Source organism: Rhineura floridana, chromosome 7 (genome assembly GCF_030035675.1).
Source record: "Rhineura floridana isolate rRhiFlo1 chromosome 7, rRhiFlo1.hap2, whole genome shotgun sequence".
Taxonomy (NCBI): domain Eukaryota; kingdom Metazoa; phylum Chordata; class Lepidosauria; order Squamata; family Rhineuridae; genus Rhineura; species Rhineura floridana.
Genome location: NC_084486.1, coordinates 108,644,070 through 108,658,060, shown reverse-complemented (window position 1 = coordinate 108,658,060; position 13,991 = coordinate 108,644,070). Strand labels below are relative to the sequence as shown.

Genomic DNA, 13,991 nt, shown 5'->3' with positions numbered 1-13,991 from the left:
TGAAACGTTGAATAAAAATTATTAAAAAAAAAAAAAAACTTCAACTGGTCCAAACTGCAGTGGCCAGATTACTGGCAGGGGTTGCTTTTAGCTCTCATAAAACTCCTAGTTTAAAACAGTTGCATTGGTTGACAGTTCATTTCTGGGCTCAATTTAAGGCACTCATGCAAGTGTTTAAAGCCCTAAACTACTTAGGTCCATATATCTGAAAGACCGCTTCCTTCTCTACAGACTTTCTTGGATATTAAGATCAGCAGACAGTGCATTTTTGGTAGTTCCACCACCCTCAGTAGCTCAGGGTGGTGGCGGCCCAGGAGAGGGCATTCTCTGTGGAACTCCCACCTCACTGAGGTATGTCTGGCAATCTCACTGTACAGCTTTAGGTGAATGCTGAAGACCTGACCTTTGCCACCTGAGACATATATTTCTAGGACCCACCCTATTTTGTGATTCCGGTTGTTTTTAATTGTTTTTAACACTGTATTTTAGAGTTGTTGTAACCCACCCTGAGACCTCTGGGTGAAAGATGAAAATAATGTGTTCAACTGAACTTGCAAAGTAAATTTTCTAGAAAAGGGCACTTCGATCATGCAGGTTTTCTGATTGTGGGGAAAGTTCTAACCACATTCAGCCAAATATATAAAAAAAAACCTGAAGACCCTTTCATTCAATGCCTGAAGGTTGGGTATTGAGTTGTCAGGTATGGAGGTGCTGGGGGCAGAACCAGCATCTCCCTTCATGCATTCTTTAAAGGTGATGGGGGTGGGAATAATAAATAAACAGGGTGCCTATGTGTTGCTGATATCTGCTTTTGTTTGTTTTCTGTTTTTTATTGCTGCTGCTGTGAACATTTCATATTTTCTTGCACATTGTCTGGAGTGCCTTTGGAAAAAGAGGCACAGAGTTACCTAAGCAAGACCAAAAGGCCACATATGCTCAGCCTCCTCTAGTGGACGCTGATTGCTGACAGAGTGAACTAAGAGGTCAGAAACAATGCTACAATTGGGAGCTTTTGGTGTCACTTAGCCTACATATGATCTCTTGCTGGGAGGGGGGAAAACCCAAGAAAAAGAAACCTGAGGACAGAATTCTGCTTGAATCTCTTCCATGCCATTACTTTTCACTCTGCAGACTCAGATACCATTGAGATGATTGTGTCTGACCAAAGCCTTTTAGTAAAATTGCCGGCATCAGTGGGTAAAATTTTCTCTCTGCCATTGTATAGTTTCACCCAAGGGAGTGAGGGTAGTAGCAACCTATTGCCTGCAGCCTCTGATTCACTCTGGTATATGTCAATTATTTATTTATTTATTTTTAGTATCCCTTTGAGAAACACAGAAAAGTTGTTCCAAAGGGGAGGGGAAGATTGTAGTCACACTTGCAACATCTTTTCTGCAGAGGAAAAAAAACTGTTTTGCATGTATGAGTCCCTTCTGTTCTGTTTCGGCTTTAATTTGCAACATTGTTTTTCTTTATTTATTCCATTTACATCCCACCTTCCCTCCAAGGAGCCTAAGGTGGCACACACAGTTTTCTTTCTCTCCATTTTATCCTCGCAACAAGCCTGTGAGGTAGGTGGAGCTGAGACACTCGGACTGGCCCAAAATTACCCAGCAAGCTTCATCTCTAAGTGGAGATTTAAACCCTGATCTCCCAGGATCTCATCCAACACTCTAACAACCTCTAACCCCACACTGGCTGTCAGTCAATCTGCATGAAAAACAAAATTATAAATACATATTTTATCTCAATGAAGACATTTATAAAAAAAATATCCTAAAATACAAAATTCTAATGCATGCAGGTACTTTTAAGAGCTGAGGATTTGGAAAATTTGGACAAGTGCAGTATATGAAGGATAATTATGTTCCAATCCATGTATCAGTCTGGGAGGTGCAAATTAGGTCAGTTTGCTTAAAATGCAGAACAAACAAGATTCTCCCCCACCCCTAACTCTAGTGCTTTTCTTTTCTTTTTGTAAAAAATGAGGTGCCCATGCTCATATCTTGATAAAAGTGCCATGGATTCCAGCACAAAATGATTGACAAAAAAATAAGAAGTGATGGTACTCTGTACTGGTGAGTACCATCACACAAAAAAGCACTGCCTAACATAACCCCTGCCTAATACCTGAACTCATGTAAAACTACCCATGGCATCAGTTCACCTGTGGAGTCAAGAGGGCCAGGCAGATCTTCCAAGAGCTCATATGAAAAAGGTGTAAAGGTAAGGGTCATCCCCAGTTAAACAACTGTGAGAAGTAAATAGATTCTGCTCTAATCTAATGAATTCAGAACCTGCCTTAAGCTTTGTCTTACTAGTTCATTATCATATTCCTGCCCCCTTAAAAGTAGGACTCTAGGAAAAGCTATAGGATACACTGCCCCCCCATCCAGGGTGAATCTATCAGTTTCTTGTTCTTCCAACCTTAGGGTCAGTTATCCACATTCCACATCAATTTGAGAGGAGGGAAATTTAAGTCCTCATGAAAGTCATCTGCATTTTAGTACATTTTTCCTAATACACATATTTTAGTATGCAGTTTGCCTAATATACACATTTTTGCAAAGCAATATTTCCTAATATACTGCAATTTTGTATGTTTTTCCTCTTCAAAGAGTGGCTGTGTTTTGGTTCATGTATTATTTTGGAAAGTGCTAGTTGGGCAGATTCACCTTTAAATGCAAGCTGCATAAAATTTCTCATCCATCCCTACCCCACCCTCATCACTGTTCTGACCAAATTAGCAAAGACAAATTTCAGGGTTGGGGGCATGTGGGCATCTGCCAAGGGGGCAGACAGGAGCATCATTGCAGTAGCAGGATCCACTCCAACCTTCATGCATTTGTTTTTCAATGTCTGAAGCAAGCCTATGTACATACATGTTACAATGCATACCTGCATATGAATGCTTCAGTGTCTGAATCTATTTGCTTTAAATATTGGAACAAACACGTGTAGGTCAGGGCATAGCCTGCCATTGCAATGGCACTCTCTTCCTACCATGTCTTCATTCTGTCAGTAATCTGACACAGTGGTGGCTAGTGGCTCCATGTCAGGTGGCAGTGGAATCTTTCACCACCTTAAATAGCTCCTTGAAAGTTTAGACTAAAACCCAGAGCAGATTCCACAGCCCCGCTGACATGGAGCCACCAGTCGCCACTGAGCTGATGTTAACAATAAAAACATTACATCAAGTGTGAGATAAAATTTATAAATTAATATGTGGGCAATCCATATCCAGTGCATATTGAGTCCAAAGTAAGTCCCATTGTCTTCACCAAAATGTGTTCCTGGTTGACGACTGAATGTCTGCCAAGGGCTGAGCCAATCATTGTTCTCTCTCTCTCTCTCTCTCTCTCTCTCTCTCTCTCTCTCTCTCTCTCTCACTCACTCACTCACTCACTCACTCACTCACTCAAACACACACACACACACACACACACACAGAGAGAGTTTTTACTATGAATCACAATCTCTTTATTCCAAAGTGATAAAAAAGTCCAGTTCAAAGGACACAGGGTTTTAAATAATTTCTGTGCTGATCAGCAAATACATTTGAGTTTTAATATTAATGCCTCATGAGAGAAAGAAAATTCCCATGCTACTTCTGTGCATTTTGCTGCACAGAAATACTCATAGGGAGTAGGTAACAGGAGCAGCCCACGATATTGTCTTTCATTTCTAATGCAACATTCATGCTTGTGCTGTCTCTCCTTACCTTTCCAGAATACTGCTGTGCACACTTTGTTCAAGCAAATGTCACAAACAAAACTGAAATGGAGCCAGATGGAAATATATATTTCTAATTGTCAGCCAGAAAAATGTTTCTGTTTAATGGAAACTGTTGGGGGCATTCCCCTCTCTCCCCACCCCCAAAAGTGAAACTTCTCAAGAAGATGAGAAAGGACATCATCAATGCATCTCAGTGGAGGTGGAGAGGTGCATGCTGGACGAGCTCGGCTTCATCTCAGAATAATTTTGAGACTGAAGCCTTCAGCAGTCCTGAACAGGATTGGAGCGTTGAAGGCAGAATGCAGCCTTCCAATATGAGATGCCTGAAGTCAAGGCAGGTACAAATCCAGGAGGAATGTTTGTGTTTGGGTCATAGTGCTCACCACCACTTTGCACTATGGACAGGGCCAACATTTTTGCATAGAAATAACTGCCACCAAAGGAAAGCTCAGTTTGGAAAAATGAAACCCAGAATGAATAAATCATGGAGGGGCTCTTAAAGCCTTGACAGTTTATCCAAGGCTCTTCAGGTGGTGAAAGACAGCACAATGCTGAGCACAGCGGAGGAAGTGCCATTGTTCAGGTGTGTTTATGTGCCACATGAGCCCCTCTCCTTGGAGTCATGGTTTCTTTTTAAAGTAAGCAGTGCCAGGGTTGGCAGTCTGGCAAGGAGGTGGAAAATGGAAGGAAACGGGCAGCTCATGGAAGTCATCCACGAAATGCGCTCTGAGATTATCAAGCTAGAGAGAGAGAACAGAGCTCTCCGCGGGGAACTTAAATGCAATGGGCAGAAGGGAGCAAAGCGAGATGATGGAGCAGGAGAGGAGGACAAAAAGGACGAAGCCTGGGGCCTCACTGATTCAGGTGAAGAAGCCAGTGGTTCTCCAGTAGCTCTGCGCAAGAATGTCTCAGCAGGGTCTGCTCTGACACTACAGGAGCAAAAAGGTACCAAGCAGCCATGATTGTTGATGCGGCAATTTATGACTATACATTTTTTATTAGTGACTCATTGTGTGCTAGAACTAAACCAAAGATAGCCAACATGGTGCCCTCCAGATGTTGCAGAACTACAATTCCCATCAGCCCCAGCTGCCATGGCCAATGGTGTAGGATGATGGGAGGTGTAGTCCAACAACATATTCTGGAGGGCACCATGTTGGCTAACCCTAAGCTAGACTATGAACAGAGAGACTAAATTTTTCCACTGATAGCTATAAGCCCCTCTGGGTAGGCCTTGGAAACTCATCGTATTACACGCTGAATTGAACATGCACAGCTGTGGTAAAGATTCATGATCTAAAGTTTTAATATAAAGTTACCATATTCCACTCCCCCAAACCCAGGCAGTCTAATTTACATGTTATACAAATAGTTTGCTAATTATGCAAAACAAGTTGTGGGTTGGGAAAAGATTAAGAATAATCCCTTATTGCCTCATCCAAAATTGCTTAATAGCAGAGATGCAAATTGTTCAGGTTTTCTTACATGAGAAAGGTACATATATGGACCCTGAAAGCCTAAATAAAAACTAAGACAAATCTAAGGATGGAATCTGTCCATACTTTCCTGAGAGTATGTCCCATTAAACACAATGAGTAAACATCCAGTCCCAGTGAGCACCAACCTCCACTGCTATCAAAGACTATTAGTTGCTACTAGTCATATAGACCAGTGTTCTTCAATCTTGGGTCCCCAGATGTTGTTGGACTACAGTTCCCATCATCCCTGACCATTGGCTAAGCTGGCTAAGGATGATGGGAGTTGCAGTCCAACAACATATGTGGACTCTGATGTAGACTGTATATTACCTCCAGTAGCAGAGGCAATATAGTTTTGAATATCAGCTGCTCTGGAGCATAAGTGGATGAGGGCTGTTGGGCTCATGTTCCTGCTTTGGACTTTCCATTAACATTTGGTTGGCTATTGTGAAAACAGAATGCTGCACTAGACAGGCCTTTGATCTGATCCAGGAGATATCTTCTGCTTTCAAAAATGCAGATCAGGCTGTCTGTGAGCTTCTCTCCTGTGGGTTAATGGCCCCTGACAGAAAAAGAAATCCCCAGCCTTTGCTATAGGTACAGAAAAGGGAAGCAAAGGTCATCAGGCCAGTTCTGAGATCAATTATCACATCAAGACAGAATCCATTTCTTAAGACCGATTATTAAATATAAGAGAAGACCTTGAGCAGGAGGAAAGGGTGTACCTTGGACAGGGATGGGGAATTTGTGGTCCTCCAGATCTTTTCTGGACTACAACTTCCATCATACCTGACCATTGGGGACACTGCCTGGGGCTGACGGGAAATGGAGTCTCATAACATCTGGAGGGCCCAGTCTCATTGCCCTTGACCTAGGGAAAGTGTTTGACATAAGTATATTTCTAAGCTAGAGTCTTAGTCCAGGTATGCCATAACCATCTATTCTGATAATAACGGTGGCAGCACTGATGAAAATTCTCATCACGCCCAAGAATATTGACTCTCTCCCTTGGGGAGCAAGAGGCTTGTTCTTGAAGGCCAGGTGTTCTCAGCTTGAGGGCTGGAAAGTACTGCTCCCAAGCCTGCATGATTGCCTTTTTAACTGAGCTTCTTTCAGCATGGCTGAATTCAGGTTCCCACTTAGTTGCACATGGGGAGAGGCTTGAGCCATTCAGGGGCTTATTGAGGCTCATTCTGATATAGCTGGAGGGCATTTAGCTATGCAATGATCACAAAAAGAATTTCATTTCATTTCATTTTCATGTCAGTATTTATATCCCACTTCTCCTTTCTATGGAATGTCCAAACGTGCTATCTAATATCTTCAAATAGTTCCCACTTATCATATTATCTGATGAATATTTTAAGAAAGGCTTTGTGACACCAGCAAAATATCTGTACCATCTCTGGAGAAGGCTATGGGTAATTGATTATTATTTAGGCTGCAATACTAAGCCCACTTATCTGGGAGCAAGACCTATTAAACTAAATGGGACTTCCCTCCAAGAAAACATGTATAGGACTGCACTATTAAGGTAGAAATACTAAACACGTTTTCTTGTCAGTCACAATGAAATCAAGGGCCCTTACTTAAGCAAACATTCTCAGAACTGTGGTGAAAGGTTTTCAGTTTCTATGCATAATTTTGCTGGGAAATAGAGATCAGGGCAATCTAAATACTTTGTTTCCTGGAAAAAATGCATGCCAAACCAGGCACCATCACCTGTTGTGAGGAAAAAAATATTCCAGGTGACTGGGCAGGCTTTTAAAAAGGGCATTTTTTCCCTCTGTTTTAGGCAATAGTTGACCACCATACATCTTGTGAGCCACTGTGGTGTCACCAGGGAAACCTAGGTTCAAATCCTGCTCAGACATGATAAGCTCATTGGGCTGCTGCCTTTAGGCTAATTGCTGTCTCAGTTTAACCTACATTGTTGGAGTTAAATGAAGTCAGAGGGAAGAACCATGCACACTATTCTGACCTCCTCAAAGCAAGAACAGGTTAAAAATGAAATCAGAACATTTTGCAGCATGGGCTAAATATATCCATATTGTGGTTCATTTGTCTCTTAATGCTGCTGCCCAACACCTAGGAGATATTTCAGAAAGACTCACATGGTATTGATAGCTCCATCTTGATTTTATTATGACACATACTGCCCTCTTCTCCAAAACTGCTCAGTGGGCCCCAAGATGGCGTGGGCCCTGAGATGAGAGATGGAGCAACACCTGGGCCAAATGTCTTTAATAGCCATGTGCATCTGATTTCCCAGAAATTATTCCTCTCAGCTGTTCCAGGAGAAATGCCACTGCTCAAGTCACTGCTCTGTTTTGTTTCTCTAAAACATGGTTGGGGAACCTGTGTTCCTCCTTATGGGCAGGTGGTGGCCTTTCCAACACTAGAGGCATTCAAGAGGCAGCTGGACAGCCACCTGTTGGGTATGCTTTAAGCTGGATTCCTGCATTGAGCAGGGGGTTGGACTTGATGATCTTATAGGCCCCTTCCAACTGTATGATTCTGTGTTGCTGGACCACAACTCCCCTCATCCCTAAGCATTAGTCATGCTGGCTGGAGCTGATGGGAGTTGGAGCCAAACAACATCTGGAGGCCCACAGGTTCCCAATGACTGTTCTAGAGCTCCTTCAGCACCCAATAACTTGTTTTGGGCTCTCTCCTCCACTCTTTCCCAGATTTTTCACTTCTGTAATTTGTGGGTTTGGAGGTGACATCTGCTTCATGTTGTGGACCAACTTGCTCATTGATCTCACATGGGTGGAAGGTGAGGAGGTTGTGCAACCATTCCTTCTGTCTGTGGCCACATTCACACCATACATTTATTCCACTATTATTCTACTTAAAACAGTCATGGCTTCCTCCAAAGAATCCTGGGCAGTGTCATTTGTGAAGGGTGTTACGAACCCTTATTCTCCTCATAGTGCTACAATTCTCAGAGTTCTCTGGGAAGAGGGACTGACTGTTAAACCACTCTGACAACTGTAGCTCTGTGAGGGGAATATGAGTCTCCTAACAACACTCAGCACCCTTCACAAACTATAATTCTTAGGATCCTTTGGGGGAAGCCATGACTGTTTAAAGTGGAATAATAGTGGCATAAATGTGAATGAGGCCTGTATCTCGAACAGTATCTGTATCAAATGCTAAAGTGGCCCATTTTCAACAGTGGGGCCTCCCTCATCTCTGTGATAGGTCTTCATAACAAAGTTATTAGGTTAATTCCACAGTTTGTCACTACAGACTATGACTGAGAAAGGTTTTTCTTAAAAAAACAAACCCAACTACATAGTTTACAATCTTTGTACAGGTAACATTATGACGGTCAGGCGTTATTCCATCTCCTCATCTCTGCCTTCACTTTCTGGCAACAAACATCAAAAATCGGACAAGAGGAATCCATTCAAGGGAGCCCTAGATGTGAAGGGGATAATCAAGCAACCAGCATATCCTACAGATACACAACTAAGCAACAAAGAAGAAAAAGGGGTTGCAAAAATCCCATCTGATTGCCTCTCCAGCAATGCGTCCAATAAACGAAGATCTTTCCAAGACCATGTTTATAAATGCAGGTAGGCCAGGCTCAGTGCTGAAATGATGGGCCCATCTGCACTGTACATTTAAAGTAGTATCACACCACTTTAAACAGTCGTCGCTTCCCCCAAAGAATCCTGAGAACTGTAGTTCGATAAGGGTCCTGAGAGTTATTAGGAGACCCCTGTTCCCTTTACAGAGCTACAGTTCTGAGAGTGGTTTATCAATCAATCCCTCTTCCCAGGAAACTCTGAGAATTGTAGCTTTGTGTATAGTGCAGATGGGCCTTTGATTAAAGCTTCAAGAAATCTGTTTTTGGGTTATTTAAGAATGCAAAAATCTGGTTGCCTGGTGGCTCCTGTCATTTTATAATGTCAGCAGTTGGCTATGTCACATAATTGGTATTGCTTGCTGCAGCCATGGGATTGGAGTGGAGCAAAGTAATGGAAGAATTAGCATGCTCAATCTCCTGACCAGAGCCATCAGTTAAACTGTACATATTTGAGCAATTTCTATAATGCCCTTCACCAAAACTAGACACAGGGGTTTTTATAGAAAATGAAAGCATATCTAGTACAATATTGCAGGGTACAAAGCAGGGATGGAGAACCTGTGGCTGTCCAGACATGTTGGATTCCAACTTCCATCAGCCCCAGCCAGCAGAGCCAATAACCAGGGATGATGAGTGTTATGCTCCAATAACATCTACAGGGCTACAGGTTCCCCTTTTCATGTGTAAAGCATGTCCCCATGTGGAAGTAGAAAGCAGTTTGGATGCTTTTCTTGAGCACTGTAGTCTGGAATGGATTGGTATTGTTTCGAAACATTTTATTTTTTCACAAGGTGTACCATCTAGAACAGGGACAAGGAGCCTCCAGCTGTTACTGGACTAGAAATCCCATCAACCCTATTAGCCATGTTTGCTGGTGCTGATGGAAGTTGGAGTCCAACATCTAGAGAGCCAATGGTTCCCTAGCCCTGATCTAACTGTTTTCACTAGTACAGTCCTAAAACAGGATGCATTTGCAATCATGAATCATTTTGTACTGATGCATTTATGATCAAGAAGGTAGCATGTTCATTTTCATTTCAAAACATTTCACCTGTATTTCTTCTTCTAGGGGTAAAGTAAAGGCTGTCAGTTTCCTATTACCAGTGGACATGTCACCTTATTCGGAAAATCAAGGCTCTTTCACATGCCCGCAAAATCAGAACACAAGACAGTTAAGCACCATTATTGAAAAGGACATGTAAGCTGGTGCATTTTTAAAGGGCCACTGCGGACTTCAGAGATAAACTTGCCTGAAGTGATAGCCCCGTGCTGGATTACATTTCTGCAAAGTGCTTTGGCAGGATGCCCTCAGAGAATCATCCAGGCCAGCACTTCAGGTCATTGCCTGATCGTTTTGCAAGGAAATAAAGCCTGTGACAGAGACTGTCTGAAGTCTATGCGATGAGAGCTGAAAGAAACACAGTGATAACAAATGCCTCTTTGTTGTTGCTGCTTTTTTAACTTCACAGTTTATTTCAGGGACCCCATTAAACAGCATTGAATAGAACAGCATTCACTGTGGTCTTTTTAAGCATGCTGACAGAAATATAGAAAATTGTAAAGAACATGAGACAGTGTCTGGTCTATGAAGTTGCAAAGTACGTGAAAGGAACAGAGGAGCATGTCTGCCTAACTTGGTTTGTGTCCACTTGCATTTAGTCCTGGAAACATTCTGACAAATGACTAAAAGCATACAGTATATACATTAAAGCACAAAAAGATGTCCCCGCACTTGTAGTGTGAGTCGTTTCCGACTCTTAGGGTGACGTCTTGCGACGCTTACTAGGCAGACCGTATATATGGGGTGGGATTGCCAGTTCCTTCCCCGGCCTTTCTTTACCCCCCAGCACATGCCGGGTACTCATTTTACCGACCACGGATGGATGGAAGGCTGAGTGGACCTCGACCCCTTTTACCGGAGATTCGACTTCCTCCTTCTGTTGGAATCAAACTCCAGCCGTGAGCAGAGCTTCGGCTGCGTTACTGCTGCTTACCACTCTGCGCCACGGAGGATCTACATTAAAGCATAGGGGATTTTAAATACCCAGTTTTCACTAGGAAAGTTGTTCAGTATAAATCAGGGGAGTCGAACCTTCTTCTGCCTGGGGGCCACATTCCCTTCTAGATGACCTTCCGGAGGTCACATGCCAGTGGTGGGTGGGGGCAGAGGCAAAAGTGGGTGGAGCACATCCCTGTTCTCCATCCAGGTAAGCAAGGGGTATTGTCAGCTTTTATTTATTTCAATACTTTATATGCTGCATAATTAAAATAAGCTCCAAGCAGGGTACAAGGAGGTTACAAAACAGATATAGAGGGTAAAATCAGATAAAATTAACCATGAAATCAGAAAAGCTTACTTAAAGTGCCTGCTAAAATAAAATAAAAAAGTCTTTGCCAAGTGCCTGAAGTTCAACAGTGAAGGGGGCTACCTGATCTCAGCTGGGAGGGAGTTCCACAAAACTGGACCCACAATACTGAATGCATGGCTCCTAACGGATGCATGCCATGTGTCTGAGCCATGGAGGACCACAACCAGTGATTGTTCAGATGACTTCAGTGACTGGGCAGGGATATAAGGCATCAAGTAGTCTTTAAAGTGTCCTGGAGACAAGATGTTAAGGGCCATGTAAATTAATACGAGAACATTGAACTTGGCCAGGTAGATATGGGCAGCCAGCACAAGCTATCAAAAACTGTGCTGGTGATAGTCTGTCCCCAATAACAGGCGTGCAGTAGCATTTTGTGCCAGACCAGGATCAAGGGTATCCCCTCCGTAGAGCACATTGCAGTAACAGTACCTTGAGGTTACCAGTGCATGAATCATCATGACAAGATTACCCCTGCCCAATAATTGCCATAGTTGGTGTATGAGTTGTGGCTGATAAAAAGGACTCCTAGCCACTGAGGCTACATGAGCCTCCAATAACAAAGATGGCTCCAGGAGACCCCGAAAATACAAACCTATACTTTCAGAGGGCGTGCACAGCAACTGGCCAGTCTCCAGGACATGGGCACAACCCACCCACAATGCCTCTATCTTCCCAGGGTTCAAATTCAGTTTATTGACCCTCATCCATCTGTCTGGAATGCTTTGATTTGGATTCCTGCATTGAGCAGGGGGTTGGACTTCATGGCCTTATAGGCCTCTTCCAGCTCTACTATTCTATGATTCTATGATTCCATCCAGGCCACCACTTCACCAAGACAATGTTCCAGATCATGGTCAGCCTCTTCTGACTCAGATGTTATGGAGAAATATAGCTGTGTGTCATCAGCTTACTTATGACCCTTTGCCCCAAAACTCCTAATAACCACTCCCAAATGAGTGGTTATCATGAACATAAGTGAACAGCTTTGGGGACAAGATCGTGCCCTGTGGCACTCCATAGCACAAGGACTATGGGACTGAAATACAATCTCCCAACGCTATTATGTGGACATGGAGGAGTGGAACCATAGTGCCCCCAGTACCCATCTCAAAGAATGGGTCAAGGAGGACCCCATGGCCAATGGTATCAAAAGCCACTGAGAAACAAAACCAGAATCACCCCTCCCCCTGTCCCACTTCCAATAAAGATCATCCATCAGGGCCACCAAGGTTGAGTCCAACCGAAAAAGCATACCTGAACCCAGGTTGAAAAGGATCCAGATAATCCATACCCTCTAGGAACTCCTGCAAAACTGCTCTGCCACCACTCACTCCATCACTGACCCAAGAATGCAGTGTTTCCAACCAGGTGATACTTGCTGTAAACCATAGGGTCCAGGGTGCACAGAGATGCATTCACCATACCCTGGATCCACCTGATCAACCACACACACACACACACACACACCCCAACTGGCTTTCACCAGCCAAGATGGGCAGAGTTCAAGAAGAGAGCAAGAAGCTGGTTGCAAAATTGCAAGGGGCCTGACCATGTCATCAGGCCATATACACTAAAATCAGCCGCATAAGTATGGGAAGGTGCTGCACTGGACATCTCAACTGGGATTGCAACAGCTGCAGCATTCAAGGCACTTTGGAATGTGACTTTATCCTCAAAGTGCCATACAAATTGATCACAGTAGAGATGTGAAGGCCTGGGGGGGGAACCCAGAAAGACAAGGGGAAAAACAGGGTTCTCCCAATTTTTCTGTTTTTCCCCCAGACTTTCCCATCTTGACTCACAGCATGCCACTGACTGCTCCAGAGGCCCATCCACCATTTCAGGTCCAACTAGCTTCTGGATTACCAAGAATAACTCTGCCGGATGGCTAAGAGGATGCAATGCAGGCAGCCAACTAGTTCTATATCACCATCTTCACCAAGTATTCAGATAGCTTCAGAGTGAGTTTTCTAAAAGACCATCCAGTGCTGGTCTCTGGATGAGATGCTGGGCAATGGGTTCAGCCTGATATGGCAGTTTAAATAGCAGGTCTGAAGGTAATTGAAACATTTTACAAATATGAGGCCTTTGGCAAAAATTACATTTTTGCTTAAATATCAATTTATAAATGCCATGCTTATTTTCTCACCACACAACAAGTTCTAATTTGATGTCTCATGTAAAGCATTTATTGTCCAAATAGAAACTATACCATACACCAGGAAGGTGCATTCACAGTGACACTCATACATGTGCTGCTAACCTTCTTAGATTTTTACTAACTAGGGCTAAAACTAGGATGTTAAACAGCCGTGGATGAAATCAAAATACATTCTATTCACTTTCAAGGTGAACTACATGCAGTTCTGTGGTTTCTTTTATCATGTAACACCATTGATGATAGTTTCAGGTCTAGTGTGGGACTGAGGGGAGGGGAAGGGGGTCTTTAAACTCTTTCCTTCCAGCTCCAAATCACCTCTCCGGAGCTGCTTTTCTTCCTGAAAAGTAAAACATACATGGTCTCTGTATCATGCCTCTTGGGATAAAAAGTGTGAGGGAGATATTGGGCAATTTAAGACCTGAGTGCAATGGGATTCTTTGTACTTGTGCTTCCCAGCAACCGGTATTCAGTGTCCAGTTGCTGGGAATTACAAGTGGGGAAAGTGCTGTTGCACACAGGTCCTTCTTGTGGGTTTCCCATAAGCACCTGGTTAGCCACTGTGAGAACAGGATGTTGGACTAGATGGGCCTTCAGTCTAATCTAACAAGGCTCTTATGTGTTTAATCAAACAAATGAATGGAGGATGGGTC

At 43.3% G+C, this 13,991-nt stretch overlaps 1 protein-coding gene across 1 annotated transcript; it reads left to right on the top strand.

The window, feature by feature from the left end:
- The first annotated feature begins 4,415 nt into the window (after positions 1 to 4,415).
- CCDC195 (coiled-coil domain containing 195) lies at positions 4,416 to 10,013 on the top strand. Its single transcript, XM_061634457.1, has 3 exons — positions 4,416 to 4,680; positions 8,536 to 8,797; positions 9,881 to 10,013. Exons 1-3 carry the CDS (start codon positions 4,416 to 4,418, stop codon positions 10,011 to 10,013), a joined length of 660 nt encoding a protein of 219 aa, XP_061490441.1.
- Positions 10,014 to 13,991: the final 3,978 nt, after the last annotated feature.